Source organism: Rhagoletis pomonella, unplaced genomic scaffold (assembly GCF_013731165.1).
Source record: "Rhagoletis pomonella isolate Grant_MI unplaced genomic scaffold, Rhpom_1.0 Rhpom_scaffold_00002, whole genome shotgun sequence".
NCBI lineage: Eukaryota > Metazoa > Arthropoda > Insecta > Diptera > Tephritidae > Rhagoletis > Rhagoletis pomonella.
This window is the reverse complement of record NW_023458556.1, coordinates 52,599,176-52,622,886: the sequence shown is the minus strand read 5'-3', so window position 1 is coordinate 52,622,886 and position 23,711 is coordinate 52,599,176. Positions and strand designations below refer to the sequence as shown.

General features: G+C 35.0%; 1 protein-coding gene across 2 annotated transcripts in view; it reads left to right on the top strand.

The window, feature by feature from the left end:
- The window catches only part of LOC118733797 (nuclear factor of activated T-cells, cytoplasmic 1), a 41,447-nt gene that overhangs the window by 11,697 nt on the left and 6,039 nt on the right, over positions 1–23,711 (top strand). Inside the window, exons 2-7 of one of the 2 annotated variants that reach the window (XM_036463369.1) lie at positions 4,534–4,658; positions 5,696–6,126; positions 20,397–20,792; positions 21,424–21,567; positions 21,638–21,920; positions 21,992–22,148. In XM_036463369.1, the coding sequence (XP_036319262.1) occupies positions 4,534–4,658; positions 5,696–6,126; positions 20,397–20,792; positions 21,424–21,567; positions 21,638–21,920; positions 21,992–22,148 (1,536 nt within the window). The remainder of the gene's footprint in view (positions 1–4,533; positions 4,659–5,695; positions 6,127–20,396; positions 20,793–21,423; positions 21,568–21,637; positions 21,921–21,991; positions 22,149–23,711) is intronic. The other variant, XM_036463370.1, reaches the window with a different exon arrangement.

The following is a 23,711-nucleotide window of genomic DNA, read 5'->3' as shown; positions in this document are numbered from 1 at the left end:
GCGTAAGTATTTTGAAAATTGAAATTTGTTTGAGATAAAAAAAAATGAATTTACGTACCTATAAAACTTTTGAACTCCAGATTCAAACCAAAAACTGCAATAACTTGTACAGTCACTAGAATGAGCTGGCTTCAGAAAAATACCTAATGGCGAATTTCCACTACACTGAGCCAAAACCACAATGGTTTTTGCAACCAAGTTATTGTTTGATTATTTATTTGTTGGCTACAAGCAGGTTCGGGTTCAAATGTCGTCAGAGAAGACATTTTTTTTTTTTCTTAATTACGAAAAAACATCCTTGAAGTGGACAACCGACTGCAAGTTTTTCCAAGTGGACCTCCTTCATCTTGCTTCACGGTCTGCCAACAGTCTAGATTCGATTCACTGCGTCATTCAGCCGTTTGAAAATCTTATACGGACCTTTCCAGTTACTTGGTTTTTTGGAGGTGAAGCCTTACTTCCACTGAAGCTTGTACAACAACGCACACACACAAACACCAAATCGCCTTCCTTGAAACCCTCTCGGCTCCATGCGCTATTGGACATGCTTCCGGCTTATCTCCGGGAGTGCACCATCTTGCATGGTCGCGCTTCTGCCGGGCCCTGGTGGTGACCAGACTATGCTTCTTCTCATGGGCTCCCTATTCTCCGGATTTACGCGGCTTCCTCTGGCCATGACTACCAGGCTTCGATCCTTGCTAAATCCGCATCCTCACGCTGAAACTTGCCCAGTGTTTGCGCATCTCGCCCATCCGCCGACGTCAACTTCATTGAAGAAGCTTCAGGCTCTAATGCCTTGCCTTTGCATCCTCTTCCGACCACGACCTTTTTCCTGGATACTTCAAAGCGCGCTCAGTGCTTCCACAGCCGCTTCAGTGGCTTTCCTTCTGCCGGAAACACTGCCTGGCTTGCCATGACCGCTTCCTTGGTGTGACTTCCTCTTCGTCACTGAGCTGGCGGAACCGTCACGCTTTTTCTGTATCGGTGAACCGCTTCCTTCTTTTGACGAAACCTCTCCGTCTCCATCACTGCCAACCTCTGCCCAACTAACCGCTTCCGTCGCTGGTGGAATCTTTGGGGCTTCCTCTAAGATCAACCGTCTGCTGCAGTACTGGTTTCCGTGACCAACCTTAAGTGACGCTATTCTGTCGCGATCGGTTAGAATCATTCCTTAGAGGTCAATCTTCATGCCTTGGCCAAGTAGGAATTCCACGCCGATGATGACTTCATCCACAATGTCTGCCACTATAAACTTGGATGTACGAGGCCACGCCCCCGATAATTACCTCGCATAGTATTTTTCCTATCCCTTGGGTGCGCTTACCAGTTGCTGTCTGCAGCTTTGCTCCAGGTAGTGGCTTCACATACCAAGTGGCCAAATCGGGTCGAATCCACCAACAGTAAGGTTGCTCGCTTTTCTGCCAATTCGCGAGACGGAAATTATGCTGGCTCGTTTTAGTTTAATGACTGATCGGAGTTGGGCTCGTCCTCCTCAGCCCTGCGTTTACGTATTGCTGAACTGTTAGACCTGCTGGTTTTCTACAACTCAGGCATTTTCCAGCAGCATCCTTTCTCTCGGTTGCAGCAGGAGTGTTTTTCCCTGCCATCGGCTTGAGTGTTTTCAGGATCTCGTTCACCACGTCAGGTGGAGACCACTTCTACTCGAAGGGCTTTGTAGGCTGGTTTACTTAGCCTGGTTGAGCGCCTCCGATTCACGTGTCTGAGCATAGGAGACAGTTTCACCAAATGTTGGCTTTGGATTCGCACACGTCTCTCGCTTGGTATACATTTCCCGCATTCTGCTGATGAATCTCTGAATTTTTAACCGTTAGAGGTGCTCACCAGATGCGTCCCCAATTGCCAAGTGGGCTAATCTCTCTATCTCTGAGGCGAATTCCTGTAGAGTCTCGTTGGATTTTTGGCAGTGATTCTCCAGTTCCATCTGGTAAATCTGCTTCCTGTGCTCGCTGCCATAACGTCTTTCCACGGACCAGTTCAATGCATCGTAATTGTTCCTTTCACAGTCAGGAATAGTCTGCAAGATTTCCACTGCAGGTCCTCTCAATGTAACGAATAGTGCAGCGGATTTGTCCTCCATGCTCCAATGGTATGCTATAGCTGTCTTCTCGGACTGGAGCTTAAATACCTGAAAAGGAATCGTGTTGTCAAAAGATGGAGTCTTCACCTTGGGAGCGTTCGTCGAAGTAGTTGGACGATTCAACTGCATATCACGAAGACGATCTTCCAACTCGTTCATCTTAGCCTGGACTTTGTCCCGTTTCTTCTTAATAAGCGCTTCGATTTTATCCCGTTTTCCTTCGATTTTGTCCTGTCTTTCTTTGAGTTGCGTGTTGTCTCTTACTAAACACTCCTGAAGCTGCGTGATCTTTCCATCCAGCTACGATGGCATGTATGTTTTTTGTGCTTCCAGCTGGGATGAAACCATCTCTGAAATCTACTATGACATCTGTGACATGGCGGCCAATAACATGTTCATGTCCATAACTGTTGATGAACCTAGAGCCTTTTGCTGTTCTTCAACCTTCCTTGCTGTCAACATTTGACATTTAAAAAATATATAAAAATAGGCAATAATATTTCTCATAAAAACGAATACAATTAGGGTCTTGAAATATAAAAAAAAAGCATTTTCGATGGGCACCCTAATGTACATACTATATGCAAACACTTACGTCTATGAGATAATTAAAAAACTCATTGATTATCACCACAAGTTAGTTGGCGTGGTGCCATTGCTATTGCTCGTGATCTGTCACTCATCGCATTAATACATACGTACACACATCAAGTGTTTACTGTTTATAGCACTCAACTTTCAACGATTGTCTGTCCTTTGGCAAGCGCCCTGCTTTAGGCATCACTTAAACTTGGTTTTCGAGATAACAGAAGCTAAGCTGTCTGACCAAGATGTGCTATAATTTCTCTGTTGCTACTTTTAACAAATATGCATATATGTACGTATGTGCATTAGGGTGGTTAAAAACAATGCATGTGAAAAATAAAGTCCGAATTTTAATGCTCTCACCCTCTGAGATTGTTCTATATCGAAAAAATGTAGATACTCCTGTTTTTTTTTATTTCGAAATGAAACAATTTTTTGCAGGTGCCCAAAACGCTCAAAGTTGTCTAAGTAATTTATATAGAAAAAACAAGTTTTCGTGGAAATAGTATAGAATTATTGAAAATCAATATTTTTTGGTCGGTAAACCCTGTTTCTCTTCAGGAGACTTACAATAATAAAACCCAATTGTTTATTGAACCATTTTTTATAGGTCTCTCATTGCATTTTTTGGGGTTTTTGTGGCAGTATTTTTTTATTTCAAAATAAATAAGTTAATAGGAAAAATATATTTTCAAAACAAGTTGTATAAGTGTGAACCAAATCGGACCATAAATACGGGATTCCCAAATACCTCGACTACTGCGTCACCTAGCGAATTATTTCATTTTGCATGCATTGTCATGGGGCTATGAGCTAAGTTTGAACTTTCAAGTCTCTACCGGATCGGGAAGTTATTGAAATATTGATTGTAAAATTCCAGGGCCTACATACATATGTACATGGGCAATTTAAGGCAGAGATTCATGAAAGCGGAAAAACCAAAATGTTATAATTAAGTTAGTAATAGTAAAGTTTTTATAATACCGTATTGAACCGTATTGAAAATATGTCAAAACACTTTAATCATTACCCCTAACATAGCTAGATTTGAATAAAAGTAGTGGCTCCGAGATTTAAAAAAAATTGTGAAAACAATTGCTGTAACGCGATGAACGGCACATATATATTTCCATTGATCTTTCATATCTCTCTAAATGTCAATACAATTTGTTTTTGCAAAATACACTCCACTAAATCCTAACACTTAATATCCTAAAAGTAATTAATTATTTTGAGAACTTTCACCTAAATTTTGATAAACCATAGCTCAATATCCCCTGTGCCGAAATTGTAACGCGAGTGACGACTTAAGTTTGATTTGTATTCAATAAGTTATAAGCATTTGATTGCAAATGGTTCGTAGAATGTAATTGGGCTTTTAATCGTAAAATTTTACTTCGAATGTAACGCGAGTGACGATGGAATCACATACATATACATATCTGTATGTATGTAAAAGTGAAGTTAAGTAAAACCTTCTAAAAACAGGGGTATATTTTTTCCATATTAAAATTCCGATTTTACTCTTATTTTTTTACCACCCTAACGCAAATACTTATATTAAGTAATTGTGTAGTTACAGTACTCCTTTGCTTGAGGGCGTTGTACTTAAGTTTTTATCAATGCTTTAAATGTTGTCTGAGGGTATATACTCTTACTTAAATACAGATGTTTCTTCTTCAATACCACAGGTTCTACAATTTTCAAGTCTTTGTTGACCCCTGCGACCCTCACTTACGCCTGATAATGCTAGTGATAAGTTTTGATAACGCTAAATTCTTATTTGTTTACATATTTATTTATTAATCTATACTCATTCGTTTCATTTTTTGTTTTGTACTTTTTTTTAGGTATGCGCATGACCATGTCAACTGCATCAACGATGACGGCACGCATTCAGCGCAAAGGCTTTCGTACGCCCTCGAAACGGTATCCGGGCAAGGCGATACCTGGAAAGTTGCATTCGGTTTCACGGGTGAGTAAATTTTGTATTTTCTTTCGATTGCTTTTTGGTATCGCTCCTATATCGCCGTCATCAAATGGCCACATTGGAAATGGTGTTCTTTAAATATTCCTTTAGTTTATTCGAAGGCTTAGTTCAAAGGCTTAATAGTTAGTTGGTGTTATCTTCTAGTTTACAGTAAAAGATAATACTTAGTCAAGGTGGGAATAAAGCACGAATGAACTGCCTGCCAAAGCAAGGGAAGATACTTCTTTGACCGATGTAAAGCTTGCAGACAAACATAAACAACCAACCACTTGAATATCGCTCTCCAAGCTTCTCTTCTTTCAATTCAAATAATTGTCCAACAAATAGTTAGATTAAAATCATTTAATTTTAAATTAATGGTAATACAAAGTTTAAAAAAAATTACCTGCAAACATTCAACGAATTATTACGGCTACATCAATAGAATGCTTCCAAAAAATTGCATTGAAAAATCTGTTGGGGAAAACGATGTCTGATTATTTGAATTTCAATTTGGTGTCTTTCGTGAGTCGTTCATCCTTGGTTTTCGTTTACGATGATTTCGTACTTTTTGTCTGTCTATATGATTCTCTATATAGCTTCTGGACGTAATCTAAAAAAAAATAGTGAGTCAAGATATATTAATTCTTTTAATGAATTCATGTTTAGTCGAATATTGTTTTCCATTCATTTTGTGTTAACAGAGCAAGGCGCTCAATCAACTTCACATTGCCTTAGCTGCGTGCTTAGGAGCATTTCCAACATAAAGGCCCTAAATAAAATACAGGTAACCTTGGGAAAATCCGCTTTTAAGAATGTCATTATATGCTGTTGCGATGACATTGTCACATAGGGTGTAATTCCACCTTGTACCACAACACCACCAACCCGAATATGTAAGTGATCTTGGGTAATAGTTTATTTTCAATACTCAGCTGTAGCAAACTATAGTTCGCTGTTTATTTAATATCCGCGTTATTAGTTTGTGTTGTGTAAATTTGTTAAGTTCATTCATTTACATTAATTCGTATTCTTTATTCCAGATTGGTCCCGGTAAAATGGTTCCCGGTAAACGGTTACCCCAACGGCCGCATCCACCACCCTGCGATAATTCTAATGACAGTGGTTTTGGATTTGATCAGCATCTTGAAGTGCAACAGCAGCAGCAACAACAACAACAGCAAATGCAAGCGCAACATCATCAGCACATGGCCAGTGGTGGCACTGGTGGTAGTAGCAGTAGTAGTAGTTGTAGTAGTAACAGCGGTAGCGTTAGCCCAGGTAGCGGTAGTGATCTTATGCAAAGCAACAACACTGCCACCAACCTTAGCATTGGTAATAGCAACAACAACAACAATAACGGTCATCATCATGCTAGCCACCATCATCATCATCATCATCATGGACATGGACATCACAGCTCGGCGTCAATGCAACATGCGACGCAGCTCATTCGTGCCATACCGGCCTCAAGGTATGTAAACCAAGAGAAATTATTACAAAATTCAAGGTTTTTTTTTTATTAAATTACACCGTGCGACAGTCAATTTTACACACGAAAAAAATTAATATATTCACAAAACTGGGGGCCAAATATAGGAAAAATGCGTTTTTAGTTTTCTCTCTGACGTCAGGATTTTTTTTTTTAAAGGACTTTTAAAATATGATTGAATAAAAAAATTATTCAACAGATTCGGTGCATTGTAGAATAACAATATGGGTATCAATTAAAAGGAAAAATTCTGTAGAATAGAAAAAAAAATTAATTTTTGGGTGCACCAGGACGAATAGGTATTGAAAATGTCCTTTTAAAACTTTATCCTTGATATCCTTGGAAATTTCCAATATTTATTTTTGAAAAAATTATATGTCAAGGACTAATATGTTAACTACCACATCCTCGAATTTCGTCCTTCTAACTTTATTAGCTTTAGTTAAAAAAAAAAAATGTTACACTTCTCTTAATAAGATATTGATAGTTACAATATACATAAATGAAGATACTGGAATCATTATTATGGAACCATGTATGCGCTCTAAAAGAACAAACTGAACATATGATGTACGGTTTGAGTACTTTAATTATTTTGTATACAAAGGCGTAGACAGCCTTTCACTTAGGGGGCCAGGAGTTTATATAGAGGCAAAAAATGTTTTTAGTTACATTCTTTTTGTGTATATAAATAGAAATTTTTTGGTTTAAGAAAGTATAAGTTTTCTGGAATCCTTTACAACGATACCAATTCTTTAAAAATCGGCTTGTAGTTTTTTTGTTTAAAATATTTTTTTTGTGAAAAAAGTATTTTTTTGATTTCAAGTGTTTTTTCTCAAATTTTTATATACGAAGGGGGTTTAATCGACTTTACAACGATACCACTTTTTAAAAATCGGTTTTTAATTTTTTGTTTAAAATATTTTATTATAAAAAAAATTTATTTTTTTCCTTTAAGTGTTTTTTCTCAAATTTTGATATACGAAGTATACAAATACGCATATCAGAAGAAAGGAGGTTTGATTCCGTTTACAACGATAACAATTTTTTAAAAATCGGTTAGTAATTTTTTCGGTTAAATAATTATTTTTTTTTTAAGTATTTTTTTCTCTTAAATGTTTTTTCTAAAATTTTTACATACGAAGTATACAAATATGCTTATTAGAAGAAAGGGGGTTTAATCATGTTTACAACGATACCAATTTTTAAAAATCAGTTCAAAATTGTTTGAAATATAAGGTTTTTAATTTTTAGAAGACCCGACCTTATAGCACCTGTAATATAAGTTTGCATAAAATAAGGTTATGTACCATTTAAATAAGAGCAATAGACGGACTACGTCTATATTTTTAGTTATTTACATACAAATAATAATAAAAATAAATTTTTTACCAAAGGCCCTATTTCGAACTTCGATTTCGGAGGCTAACTTCGACCAACGGAGATTTTTTTTTTACCTATGAGTCAATTTCTTAAATTAAATTTAAAAAAAATGGTTTGGTGCAATACCCCGCCGAGTGCTGTACAGTGTAATGATTCCAGTATCTTCATTTATGAGTATTGTAACTATCAATACCTTATGAAGAGAAGTGTAGAATTTTTTTTATCTAAAACTAATAAAGGTAGAAGGACGAAATTCTAGGATGTGGTAGTTTACATATTAGTCCTTGATATATACTTTTTTTAAAAATGAATATTGGAAATTTCCAAGGATATTCAAGGATAAAGTTTTAAAAGCAACATTTTCAATACTTATTCGTCCAGGTGCCCCAAAAAATTATTATTATTTTTTTAATTCTACAGAATTTTTCCTTTTAGTTGATACTCATATTGTTACTCTACATTGCACCAAATCTTTTAAATAGTTTTTTTATTCAATCATATCCCAGAAATTTCAAAGTCCTTTAAAAAAATCCTGACGTCAGAGAGAAAAATTAAAAACGCAGTTTTACTATGTTTATTTGGCTCCTAGTTTTGTGAATATATTGATTTTTTCGTGATTTTTTTTTTTAATTTTGGTTTTTGTTGCACGGTGTTATGTTTGTAAGCTCATCCATGCTCATACCTACACGAACTCTCTTTCTCGTTCGCATGCTCCAGCATTAAGTGTCTGCTGAATTTTGTAAATTTAAATTTTTTCATCTAAGCAAATATACATACTTAAATTGCCATAATTAATTATTCACTTCTTTGGGAGTTTGCTTAAGCTCACCTTACGTTCGCCTTTATTGTTTTGCGAAAATACATAATTTTGTTTTTTTTTTTAATTGATTGCCATTTCCAGTGTTGGCCATTTTAAGCAGAGAATTCATTAATTTATTCCTTTATTTGTTGTTTTCACTTACTTATTGGTTTCGTTTGGGTTTTGCAAGACCTACGATTTACGGATTTGTTTTTGCTTTCGCAAATTACACTGCCGTGTCTGCTAAATGTTCTCGGCTGTCTGTTTTATTCTTGTTAGGTTTTCATTATGTAATTTTGGGTTTTGTGTACATACTACAGATGGTAGCGCTGCTTGGTAAATACCGTTAAAATATTAGCTTTTTATAATATTTTACTAAATTCTAGACTAGTCTAGTATTTATGTACTAAATTTTTCTTATTTTTATAAAAATATTGTTCATTCATCAGCATAAACCACTTGAACCAATTTTTTTAATTTCAGACAGAACTCAGAGAAACTCAAAAGATTTTTATCGAAATTTTCAACTTTTCCATTCGGCTTCATAGGAAAAAAAATTAATTCTGAAAATTGCATATGACGATTGATAAAATTAAAATCCAAAGATACAAATAAAGCAAATTTTAGCCGTTAAATATATATATATTTTTTTATTATAAAGATTATAACCGTTACGGTTCCTAGAAAAAAACAGTTGAGAATGCGTCGATATGAAAATAATGTACTATTTACGATCTCATATCAAGTGCTGAAGTACCCAACATCAATCGAGTGTGGCTCTCTTTTGCCAGCCTATTGAGCCTAACCTGCCAATCTTATATTGAACTGGCACTTGTGGCGGGAGACAGTCGATACACGTGACTCTCCTATCTTAGCCCTTTAAATCAATAATGAGTAACCCTCACATTGAGTATTGAAATCTTCTAGCTGTTATGTACATAGTGTAAGTTGATATAGCAATTCGTTATTATCAGCTCCAAAAACTAAGCGCTGTAAGGGTAATTTCATTACATTTGTAGCCATGTGTACATGTGGTAAAAGTGCTTCAATCGTTGCCCTGCCACTTTTGTCAACAAAGAACTTTCTAAACTATCTGTTGATAAGAATAATGATTTTGCTTTTGATTTGCACATCAATTGTAAGTCCAAATACTCTTTAACGGCAAGTCGATAGATAATTTAGCTCGACGTAAGTGAGTGTACGCGTAGTATAAGTAGCAATCTGTATGATTGTAGGTCATGGTGACAATAGAATACATATAGGTTTTTTCAGCAGGTTTTTCATGTATAAACGCTTGCATGGGTGGGTTGAAAAAATGCATACAAGTTTACTACTAACTGCATGCAATTACGTTGTTTGAAAACAAAATGTATTTGTGCATATGTAAAGGGTTATCCATTTTGTGTTTCCGAAAGTAAACGTTTCTATACGAAAAAAATTCGAACTGATTTTTTTATGAATATTTTTATCCATTATAAAGGTTAGACATTGGTAAGTATGTACACATGTACATACATTGTTTTTTTATTTATTATTATTTTTTTTGTACATGCCGGTTTCCAAACCGGTTTCCACCGGTATTTTTCCAGTATCGAATAAACCGGATTTTTTATCGAAAAAGTCAGTTTTCTTTCATTTCAAAAGCAACTTGACTTCTCAATCAAAATTTTTAGTTTTTAGAAGTTACCAAGGCTTTCCCCAGATTAAGGCAACCCCTAAATGGAGAGATGTACACTTTTACTCCAGCTCCAAAGAAGTACACTCGGAGGTTTGCCTTTTCTTTGATGTTTCTGGGACCAAAAATTGAACCATGGACCTCCCGAGTAGTAGTAGGCATATCTAAGCACTGGGCTACGGCGGCAAGAGCGCTATTCAAATCCGAAAATAGTCAATAAAAACGCCATAAACTATTAAAAAAAAGTTAAAATAAGACCAAATCTGAATTTTTTATTGATTTTCGTTTTCATTTTGATTAAAAAAAAATATATTTAAACTTTCATATTTTACTTTGCTCTTTTCTAAATAAAAGCTATCTTTTTTACAAGCTTTTATTTAACTTGCTCTGTATGTATGTATGTATATATGTTTGTATGTACGTATGGTTTTTAGGGGCAAATCCTGCAATCAATTTTGGCCCGATGGCCTAGAGACGTGAAACTTCACAGTTGGCTCAGAACCTGCTGACAATGCAATACGAAAGATGAATTAATCCGATAGATGGCGCAGGAGTCGGGATATTTGAGAAACCCGTATTTATGCCTGAAAGGTCTGAATTTCCCAATTTGTCTGCTGAAAAGTTAAAAGAAGCAACAAAATTGTAAACTGCCTTTTGTTTCCGCTCTTTATTGAGTTCTCCACTCGAAAGAGTAAATAGTTCACTACTTATAGTATCAAGAATACCTACTAAAAATACCGTTTTCTCCAGAAATCGCGAAAAATCTCAACACGAAATTGACGAATTAAAAGAAAAACTTATTTTGTACATTTTTACTAGCCAAAATTTAAAAAAATTCCAAATTTCATGAAAAGAGTGTGTTAAAGATTATGTCAGAAGTAACTTCATATGTATTTTTCTCAAAAAAAAAATAAAATAAAGGTAAATAAATGAAAAGCACCAAAGGTACTTCCTTTTTCTTTATTTTCTATATAAGGGTTAATTTTTTAGATGTTTACTTACATAAATATGTTAGTTCGAGTATAGTTAAAAAGCAACAGTTTTCTTTATCAAAATGTCGGGGACAAAAAGTTTATCTTTGTAAGTACGAAAAACGACTTTTTGCCCAAAGTGCAGTTGTGTGGAATTCAGCATCGTCTTTTGTGCCGTAAAACAGTTGGAATTTTTGCGAATATCGACAATTCGATTTCTGGTATTTGGCCGTACTTGCATTTACAGTAGCGACGTTTTTTTTTTGCATGTGTAGTTGGACGAACTTGTGCACCATAATCTCCACTTAAAGCACGAAAGTTTGACCAAGTATTTTAATAGGTTTGAAAAATTTCAACGCGTTGTGCGTTGATTAGGTAATCTATTTTCACAAGCTCTAGACTATTAAAAAAAAATACACGTTTCATTTGATTCATTTGACAGCTAAGTTTGACGTCAGTCATTACCACCCTTCAGTTGGGTATTTGGAAAACGCCACTGTAAAAGAAAGAAATATAATACAATACTTAAAAGAGTACAAATGTTATTGAAATTTAAATGTTAAGTTTTGGTTTTAAAGCTTTAAATATGCATATGAATTTAAAATAATAACCAATTTTTATCTTTTGCTACGATTTTTTATTTTTTACTACGATTTATCTGGTATTTTGCTACGCAATCGGTTTCGTCAGATGCCAACCCTGGTTACAAGTATTGTTCGCGTTCTACAATGCTGCTACCATAGTTAGCAGTTTTGTTTAATTTGTTTATATTTACTGTTTTCGCATCGTAGTTCGACGAGTGTCATAAGTAGGTACGTAAACACTTACTGGCATTCATACTTACTTATACAGACGTACTGCTATCCACCTAAATCGGTATCTTATCAGTTGAAATGACGACAACAAAACAATAACAAAAACACACAACACTTTCTGAACATTCGAGTACTACTAAGTGCATAATCTTAACGCTAATAGCAGGTAATAATTGTCGTTCTTATCAGTTAAGTGCGAATATGTAAAGTATGTATGTATGTACGTAATTTTGTTGCTGTTAAAAGGTTTGTTGTCAACCAATGAAATAGTAAATCGGCGGGAATTAAATTAAAAATGAAAGTTACAATAATGCCAAATAATGCCAGACAACCCATTCCAGATGTTATATTTCACAAATTTTAGGTACCAAGTGTTGATACGAACTCACGTGCCGATAAGGGTTACTTACATGGTGTGATAATGCCATATACTATACTCATATCTGAATAAACAAAAAAAAAAAACGAATATACTAGTACTAAATTGTGAAAAATAGTTTATACAACACACTGCGTTGAGCATGGCTTTTTTCGGTTTGATATTAGTAAAAGTTGGTGCATAGTTTATTGCTAAGTCTCTCGCTTGTAATCCATGGAGAAAAGTGATATTTTGGGTATGTTTTTGGTCTTTCCGATCTTTCCCTTAGATGAAGAAGAGGGAATTTTGAATGCAAATAAATGCTGTAAAATATTGCAAAACCAGCATGATATTCTATCAATAAGTCGATTGTTTGATGAGCTGTCATCAGGCAGCATGCCATTCAATTGGTAGACGAATAAAACAATCATAGCTCTGTAGCGCTCGCCGTTAACGGTAACATTCGCGTCATTCTCATTTTTAGAGAAGTAAGCACCAACTATATCACCGGTCCATAAAGTACACTGCTTAGACAATGAATGTAATGGTGCCTCCGGTATTTCTCGTGTACTTAGTGCCAAATGCGAATTTTGTTCTTTTTGACATGACCATCGAACCAAAAATTTGCCTCTTTACTGAACATAATATTGCCATAATTGCGATATTGATGCATCTAATCTGGTCGTAGGCCGATATCTTTGGACGGTTTCCCGAATTGAATCATGAGAAATCGCAGAAAAATCTTCCCAAATCCAAAAAAATGCACCGGAAAAGTTCTGCGAAATGCCGAAAAGTTCATCAATATGACACAACAGCTTAAGAGTTCTGTAAACAGTCTGAAAATCCTGAAAAATTTCAATAAGTATCAATAGATCTTACAAAGTTCCGAAAAGTAGCTTATGATCCCAAACGTCCCAAATAGTAATCAAAACTTCAGAAAAGTGTCTATAGGTAACCAAAATCCCAAAGTAAGTCCCGAAATTCCGATAACTATAATTCAACAATTAGGGTAAAAACATCACTTATGGCGTTATCTTTTCTCGAAAAAATTTACACCTTATATGGCAACATTATCAGACTGCAAAATTTTAAAGAAAGATAACACAAAACTTGACAGCCCCGGCGCAGGGCAGAGTGAATGCAAAATTATTTCGAGAAAAGAAAACGCTATTCGTTTCCTCTAAAACTTCACCATTATTATTGTGAAATATATCGACCCCTTTTGCGTATCGTATGTTAAATTTTTTACAAAATTCACTTTTTGATGCATTTTTGTTCTTCAACCGATAGCTACCCCAAAAAATTACTGGACATTTTATCGTTTCTGACAATGCTTGCAAAATTATCGTATGCGCTAAGAAATTATAATGTGAAAACCTTTCTACAAAAAAAAAATCCTGCGTTTAGTTATATTTCAGAATAATGTCAGCAAATCTAAACTTAGTATTGGTGGTGCTAACCAAAGCAGAGAAAAGTACAAAAAACACTATCTTGTAAAATTTGGCTTTTGAAACATACGATAATTTTGCGCAAAGGTGTCGATATCATTACATACACAAATACAATACACAAAGGCCCTAACCAACAAATTTTTTATTTTGCAGGAGAAGCAAGAAACCTTAATATATATGTACAGTCAGTCAATAAAGTTAAAGTACCGCGAATTTTTTACAATACGGGCAACTATTTTTTAAATAGGACTTACCATTGAGTTTTGGGAAATTTTTTTGTTGAAGGTGTCGCACATTTTTTCCATATAAAAAAATTATCAAACATTCTTTTATACGGAGAAAATGAGCGACACCTTCAACAAAAAAATTGCTAAAAATCAATGGTAAGCTCTAGATCCCGGTAGTTTCGGCACCTAAAAAGGGCCGGGATCCCGGGATTAACATTCCTAATACATATACGTTTACAATTCAGTTCAATGCTCCCCCGAACGAGTGAATTTTCGCAAGAATATACATATAAAGTAGATACATATTTAGAAGCGAAAAAGGCAAACAACGTTTCTTGCCTACGCTGCGCCATTAGTGTGAGGACGTGGATACTAAAAACACTGGCGATCAAAAGTGAGTGTATGGTAATTTTTGCAAATATTTAACAGAAATCACCATGCACTCACTTTTAATCGCCAGTGTATATTCGAAGTCTACTTTGGACAAAAAATACGAAAAATATTTAGTTTCATATACATACATACATATATACATATGCAAATACATAAAAATCATAGGCATTTATTCATTATTTATTTATTTATTTTTTTTTTTTTTTTTTTTGTTTTTTTTTTGTTTTTTTTTTTTGATTGGATTTTCTCTCTTGTTGCTGACGTGGATAGTTTCAATTTGAGTGTCTGATAGCGCGTGTTATGATTTAAGCACATGCCAAGTTAATATATATATTTACATAACTACGCACATGTAAAAATACATACCTAAATACATTTGTTTGTATATATGTGTAGAAATCAGAGTGTCCAGATTGTTTAAAAAGAAAAGAGCCATTTCTGAAAAAAAAATCGCCCAATTTTTTGTTATAAAATTCATGAAATCGGCTTAGCAAATCTTTTGTTTTAAAAATGAGATCTTGTTACAACATAGTTTTTAAAACCAAAAACGAATATAATACCTTCAGGGTAATAATAAATAGCACAAATCATTTATATAACAGTAAAAAATATTTGTGTTAACACATTTTCCAATAGGATTGCGCAATTAATAAATTTATTATAACTCATATTAATTGATTAATCGCACAATCCGCTTTTAAGCGCTCGGCGCTAAAAATAAAATAAAAGCTATAATAAGACGAGATCAGCTATTTCCACAAATGAAATCGCAAATTTCACATTCAGCGAGAGTTGTCACAAATGGCGGTCTAAAATTGCAAATGTTCGATATGCTACAATAAAATCGATAACAATAAAGAGTGTTGCCACATCGAAACTAAAGCTCTAACTCCAAAACCTACTTTTCGCGAGTTTCGACGCTTTTACATGGTAGCGCACAAAGGCGGTAGCACCAAAGGCGATTTCCTAAAGTTTTACGGGCAAATATCCAAAAAAAAAAAAATCGGCAAATTAGCGCTAAATCGTCCAATCTGGACACTCTGGTAGGAATGTACAAATCTATTTATGTATGAATGTACGTATGTGTATTTAAATATCCATATGTAGATATTAATAACCGTAGGGATTTGTACCCTGCAGGAAAGCTACTATTAAAGTTCCCATGGGCGTATGCAGGTACGGGCTGAGGGGGGCGCAAGAACCAATATAAATTACTTTGTAGGGCTCGGTGCAACTCAATCGTTAAAATAACATAATATAATTTTTAAGCAACAACAAAACCAAATTCAATTCTCATGTAAAACTTTAAGATTACCGTTAATTTATCCATGATCCAATGATCGGATCTAAACCAAATTAGTACGGTACCTGCCCTGAGGCACCAGATAAAGAAATATCGAAATCGGTTAATGTGGTCCAAACTTGTGCGGTAACATACATAAAAGAATATATTCCGATGAATTGATAACCTCCTCCTTTTTTTGAAGTCGGTTAAAAAGAGAAAAATTAATACATTTTTAATAGCTATATTTTAACATTTCTAATAAAAAAATCTCAGCCCCCCCCCCCCTAAATTATGCTCTGCGTACGTACGCCCATGACACTTCCCAATTGAAATGCTACTGCCAATTTTTTGCGAAAAATTCAATTTTTTTATGTAGAAATTAAAAATACGTATTTTCCACAAAAAGATCGAGCAACAAAAAAATAATAATTGCCATCATTTTATTTCTTAAGTGTTTGGCCGAGCTTCCATAATTTCTCTCCTTATGTTGTCACACAAATGGAGAGAACTACAGTTTTACGTCGAATGACAAATGTATTTTATAGGAAACTTTTATTGTGACGTGCTCGGACCAGGCGTCGAACCTTGGTCCTACTACCACATTAAGCAAAAACAAGTTACAGATAACGTTAGACAACCTGAATGAAGCTACATATCTTTACCTTAATTCACAAAGGCCCTATCCAAATTTTTTTTTTTATTTTATAGGAGAATATCAAAAACAGGTAAGTCTTTTTAAAAAGTTACATGTAACTCCGTTGTTTTTGGTACTTATAATAATAATAATAATAGATTGGCGCTTACACATATGTTAGTGTTTGGCCGAGCTTCTCCTCCGACTTGTGGCGTGCGCCTTGATGTTGTCACACAAAGCGGAGGGACCTACAGTTTTACGCCGACTCCGAACGGCGATTGTATTTTTATGAGAAGCTGTTTTTCATGGCAGAAATACACTCGGGGGTTTGCCATTGCCTGCCGAGGGACGACCGCTGTTAAGAAAAAACCTTTTTCTATATTTTTTGGGATGTTGCTTTGACCAGGGCTTGAACCCAGGTGCTGATGTGTGAAAGCGCGCACTGCTCACCACTACACCACAGCGGCCGTACTTACACTTAAAAAAAAAATTAATTAAAGGATTATTTTAAGAAATCCTACCATAATCTGCGAGAACTCAGTTTCGAAATAAGTGTTGGTTAGGGTCTATGTGAATTAAGATAACGATATACTCAATTACATAGATCAGAGTATTATCTTACGTGTGAAAAGAAATTTTTCTTTATATCATCTTCGATAATCGCTCGCATTATTTTTTTTTAAACTACTACAGTGAGACCCCTAACCCGCGTAAGTTACCAAAATTTTTGGGCACCGTGAATTCTTTAAGGTAATCTGAAGAAAATCCCTCTTTTAAGTACCTCCTGGCTTATATACACAAACCGCCTAAGTACCTAGATTTTTCGTACCCCATTTAACATTTTACTTATAAATTTTACCTTTTAAGTGCTCTTAATTTGTTTTAAATATTTACATATTTTGAAATTCAGTGGCAGCGCTACACACCTTCGGCAAAAAATTCTAAAAAATCAACGGTGATTTGTAACCACTTTAAACTTTCACATTATTACAATCAAATTTAATGGGCTATAAAAAGCACTATACATATAACACTTTTGAGAAAAAAGTTTGAAATTTTGATGATTTTTTTTCGGTTTACAAAAAATTATAAGCTTAGATTTATATGGTATGTGTTATGGAATGGACTATATTTTAATTGAAAAATCTAAAAATTGATTCCTAGACATGACATGTCCAACAGTGTTTGTATGTATGTATAATCAATGTCTTTAAAAATTTAAATTTTTTTATTACAGAACATTGCTATATATATTTTTTTATTAAAGTTTTTCTTTATGTGTTTCAATAATGCTACGATCTTGGTTTTAATCTAGGTGTACTGCATTAAATGTTAATTACATCAATAATTATGTTCTTTTAAGTACCCAAGCCGCCTAAGTACCTAAACCAGCTAACATTTTTCGTGAGGTACTTAAGCGGGTTTTACTGTAGCTAAAATTTTCTGCAAGGTGTGCGTACGTATGGTTGTACTATGTCAGTATTTGCTGGTGGGACAGCACGTGCTTATGACGTGTTGGCGATGGAATTTTTTAAAGCGAAATGCCTATGTATATGAATGAGTATTTGTGTTTATATAGCTACAAACTAAATCCATTTCGATCTTTGAGGTATGTATTTTCTTTGATCGTCTTGGCCTTTTCGCCGCTTATTGATCTTCTCCAGAGTTTTTAAATAATTTCGCTTCATTTTTGTTGTTATTATCTACATTTGTTGTAGCTATTGTTGTTGCTATCTTTGTAGCTGTAGTTTTTTGTAGTTATTGTGTACCTACATATGTATGTGTTTTCTATCGTATAGTCTGCATATCGCGCACTTTTTACACAGGTGTTGACAGGCATGTTGTCTGAGTGTTGTTTTCTGCACGCGTTGTTTTGTGCCTGGTTCCGGCAAAAAAGGCGGGATTCATCGTTCTGGTTCAGAACTTTTCTACCACGTTGTTGTAGTTGTGTTTCGCTCTCTGCGACAGCAAATGAGAAAAGTTCTGAACGCTTTTGAGTTGCTATCTCAACTTCAACTTTACCTGTCATTTTAGATACTTAGCATAGTATACATACATATTTAAAAAGCCAAAATCAAATTTGTTTGTAGTTTGAAAAAACCTGCCTACTTTACAAATAATACGGAATTAACTAAGAGTTCTAGGTGTATTGGGAGGAAGTAATAAAACAAAAATACTTTTAAAGCGCTGCGAAGCACGCCGAGTATTTGCTAGTTGAAGATATTTCAAAGATTTCTCAAATGTCTTTCATTTGACACCTATGTTGTAATATTTATTGAAATAAACGTTTCAAACAGGTGGCAACCGTCAAAATATGTTCGGCGACAAACTTTCCTAAACCTTTCTACTTTAGTACTCATAGATATTGTAATATTTACCTTATCTTATCATTCCTTACCTTATCTTATCATTCCTCCTCGAAATGCGCGGTCTTTTCGTCGTTCTTTTGACATCCGTATTGTAATATTTACTTTCTCTTATCAATTTACGTTGACTGCAATTTTTAAGCAGGTGGCATCTCTAAATTTTTTCCTTTTGAAACCATCCGGGTATTACAGCGAACAAAAAAAAAAAAGTCTTAATCGTTTTTGAATTTAAGCGAGACTAACTGAGAGCAATTACTTGTTGGACTACTGCCATGGCCACCAGCCTTTTAAAAAACATTTTTTCTTAAAACCGGATAATATCTAAAATATCTGCCTCCTAATGCAGCGGGCGTAAAAGTTTACCAATTTACAAGTTTCAACATCCGGAATGTTTTAGGAGGGTTGCCACGTGTTTATAAAGTTACATTCAAATAATTCAATAAGTTAATGAATTTTAAACAAATGGGTATCAATCGAAATGGGTTTGATAAGGCTTTATTCCGGATCTTTATATAGGAGGGTTGCCATTTGGTCGAAATATGTACAGGGATATGTATTATTTCAGTCTCTTCGGTTTTATTAATCTTTGTATTCTTGACTTGTGTGGTTGTTGCAACAGCATACAATTTCCCCAGAGTTTATATATATGTAAGTGTGTGTCTTTCGGCTTTCCGGTTACGTATATTCGACTGTTATACATATACATATGAGCACTTCCACCGAATGGTCATTCAGGACTGAGAACTAAAATGACTAATCAGTTGAATGGGTGCTATAATTTATATATATATATACATTATAAAAATACACTCGCTTACCACATTTCATTCAGATATCTAGAAAACTGAGGACTAAATTGCGTTCAAACAGACAGACAGATGGACGTGGCTAAAAACCAAATTTATAATATCATTTCATGGTCATGAAAGGCATAAGAAAATTATGGAAAAATCGTACGGTCGCGACCCGTACATTCGCGACCGGTATTTAAGCTTATAAATAAAAAAAACTAATAGAGATATTTCAAAGCGGAATTAGCGGAAATTTAAAAATTTACACAAACAGTTTTCGGCTTAGAAATAGAAAACTTGTTACTTCACATGTATGAGCGCCTGGTATTGAGAAATGAAAATATCAATTTGACAATAAAAACTGGTCATAAAGACAGGTCGCGGGAAAATGGACACATTTTTGGTTATTTAAAAAATTTACATAGTATGTATGTACATAAATCATGTATATGTATGAAAAATTAGAACTATTGTGCAAACATTGAAGCGTCCGGCGAGAAATGTAAAACAATATTTTAAGAATATACTGGAATAAAAAGAAAATGTGTGTCTTTTCTTAACATTATGTTAAATGCTAAAATTTTAAAAGATAAAACTTCATAAGTATTCCTATACTTCCTATGAAGTTTTCAAATACTACTGAATGCAATCAACTTACTCAACTACTCTGGAAAAGCGGAACAGTGTTTCATGTAGCAGAGCTCTGTTGAGTAACATTGCTCAGTTCCTTAAATTTATGATGTTCTCTTTTTCTGTTCCTATCTTTTTAAGTACTCTAAAATATATGTTCCATTTACTCATGTACACATGTGAAGAGTATTTCTGCTGGTATGTTTGCAGTGCTTTAATATACAATAAATATTTTCTAGACTCACAAATATAATTCTTATATGTACATCAAATCATAACTGAGCATGATTGCAATTGCGTCCAAAATCTTATGTAATATAAAAAAACGCTTATTGATAAAACAAACAAAACTAATCGCTTCCATTCAATGCAAAACAAAAATACATTTTAACATCACTGCTGCTCTGCCAAAATCAAACAATACAAAATAACACACCCCCTTCGATGTTCGCTTGCCCAACAACCGCCCATCAGATCAACACCTAGTAAGAAATTGCCATTTATCAACTCAATCGACGATGAAGAAGACTGCTTTGAAGATTTTTGTACTGATGACTCGAATGACTACTACCGCCAGCGCTTGAACTCAGATTCGAATAGTCAACAATCGAACATGGGCAACAGTCATAATAATCAGCAGACACAACAACAACAATACTCCGAGGATGAGCAGTCGCGCATCGTCGGCACCAACGCCAAGAGAAAGAAGCTCGAAAGCTTTGTGGAACTAGACAATGATGATGCATGCAGTGAGGATGTCTTCATACGGAAAATCGCTAGCGCCAGCAATATGGAAACAACTATTGAAGTGCCGCCGCCGCCGCAGCCGCCGCCAAAGTTAATGCTCGAATCCATAGCGGTACCAACAAAGTAAGAGAATTTTGTTTGCTTTGACTAATTTGATTCAGCTCAAAAAAAGTGCACTGCTACTTGCAAATACACAGATTCTACTTAAAAAAAAAAATATTTTAAATGTGTATTCCAAAGCGCAAATATCAAATCTTTAATATGTATGTATGTACATATCTTCTACACTAACAATTTTCCTGTTTTGTAAATGCGTTGTGTTTCTATTAAATGTTTCTAAACCAAAATAGTTTATCCTGCTTTATGTAGTATATACCCTTAGGTGTATGTACATATGTATGCATGTGTGTATATATGTGCAATCAAAAGGCAGTACGCTCTAATATGACATATAAGTATGTAATATGTAAGTTTACCTCTGCATATGTACAAGAACACACGCATACTCGAGTCCAGTGCCGGCCAAACAAATATCAAAACACCTGCATAACATCGTGCTTACACAACATCGATCGTTAGCGTTGATGTGAAAATGCGAAAATAAAACTGCACAATGTGCACGTTTTGGCCGGCACTGCTCTAGTCATTTCCATTTCATGTCCATCCTACTTACTATATAATAATTTGCACATTTTGAAAAAACTTGTATACGAATATTTATATTTCTCTCTTTTTGTGTTTTTTTCTTTTACAGATTTATACCCACAGGACCACGTAGCATGACACGCGTGGCTCACAAACGCCAGCCATCAGTACCGCAAAACACAGTGGTGACTTCGTCGAACGGGCGTGTGCAGTTGGAAATTGTTTCTCAACCTGAGCAACAGCATCGTGCGCGGTAAATTTTTCATCAGCATGAAACTGCAGTTGGTTTCATTAACAATTTTTCTTTTTTATTATGCTTTCAGTTACCAGACAGAGGGCAGCCGTGGCGCTGTTAAGGATCGCAGTGGCAACGGTTTTCCCATAGTCCGCCTCATGGGCTACAATAAGCCCGCAGTTTTACAAGTTTTCATCGGCACAGATATTGGTCGCGTCGCACCGCACATGTTCTATCAAGCCTGCAAGGTGGCAGGCAAAAATTCTACGCAGTGTAATGAGAAGAAAGTGGATGGCACCATGGTTATAGAAATCGATTTCAAACCGGAAACGGATATGACTATTACTTGCGATTGCGTTGGCATACTCAAGGTTCGTGTTCATAAAGCAATAGTTGTGATAGCGTGTTTAATTTTACTACTTCTATTTTTTCAACTATTCAGGAACGCAACGTCGACGTGGAACATCGTTTTCCAGATCATTTGGCGCAGAAGAATAAAAAGAAATCAACCCGTTGCCGCATGGTGTTCCGTACACAATTGGCACATGATGATGGCACTGCGGAAATGTTGCAAGTCTGTTCGAATCCAATTATCTGCAGTAAGTATTAATTGTATAATACAAATTAAATTTAGGCTTAAATCACTTAAGGCAGTGTCACACGATTGGCGCATGTGCACAGATTTGTACATTGTTTGTATTGGGCTATTGGTACAAAAAAAAAAAAATAAAATTGGAGCGACAATTGTTTTTGTAGTCACACGATTGGTACAATACAACGATTTTCTATTGGAAAATTTTAACAATTTAACAAATTGTTTTTCGTGATTGGGAAAAGGAAAAATATTTGTGCATTCACACGATTGGGATACGATTTGCACTAAATTTTGGCCAAATGCCCTATCGTGTGACACTGCCTTTAAGAACAGACAGCGCTGTGAGGTCTGCATCAGCATCGCCCAGCGCACAACAATCACCTTAGCATTTTGCCCTAGGAGTTAGATAGTTTCATAAGCGTAGAAAAACTAAAAAGTCAAAAAACAAATCGAAGTGGTTACACAAATATTTGTAAATGTCAACACCTACTCAACCACCGTACTATGTATGACGGGCCAACGCTAACTCCAAGCAAAGGTATAGCATAGAAAGTCGTAGAATGTAAAAATCTACGGGTCGTTTACTGATAAACCCAAGTTTATGGAACAGTGTTGGCGGCCCTTGAAAAACTTGATATGCAAGCATCATTTGCTCTCGACAACACGGACACCCTAACGGAGCAATCCTTTTTACCATTTGGACGAAAGAGATCAGGCTACAATTAGGTATTAACCCAAAAATTCTTCGACAGCCTGCACACTTTTTTGGCGCACACACCGTAATTTTCAGAAAAGTAAAGATCCGCAACAACTTGCGGCAAAGATACAAAAACGTTTAGTAGCAACATACATTCAAGGCAATTGGCCGGTTGGTTCTAAACTATACAGCAGAACATCATGCTCGACAAGCAGTTTATGATGGAGTGCTATAGACTCGAGCCGGAACCTTCAGCGCCATTTTACCTTTAGAAAATAAGGTATGCAAAAATTAAATAGTCCCATTAGAAAGCTATCATTCAATAATGTTGTTGTCCATTTAAATTCAAATAAACTTTTACACAGTTTAAGGGAGGATTTTAAAAAAAACCTCTCCTGTAAAATTTACCTTTTGTCGCTTACGATAAAATTGCAAAAGGGGTCGATATAAGTTTGACAACACAAAGATTGTAACGACAAAAAATTATCCATCACTCAAAAATTGAGAGAGCAAGCGTTCATTTTGTGCGCGAAAAATTTTAGCCAGCGAAAATTATCCATCACGAAAACATATGATCTGAAAACATATGGTTGCAATTTTGTAAACAAACAAAATTGAATTTTTCGAGTTTTGGTATTTACATACATACATATGTGCTTTTTGGCTGCCTGTTATGTGACTTTATGATAGTGCTAACTAGTTTTTACTTCCAGAAATGTTCCTGGCGAATATTGAACTTTCACTTTCCTTTTCTCTTCCATGGAGGCAACATAAATTTCAGTTTGTTTACAAATAAAACATAAACAAAATCAGCTGGTGTGCATTCTTCCTATTTTGACAAGTGAGGGCTAATTTTCTCTTCGTTTACTT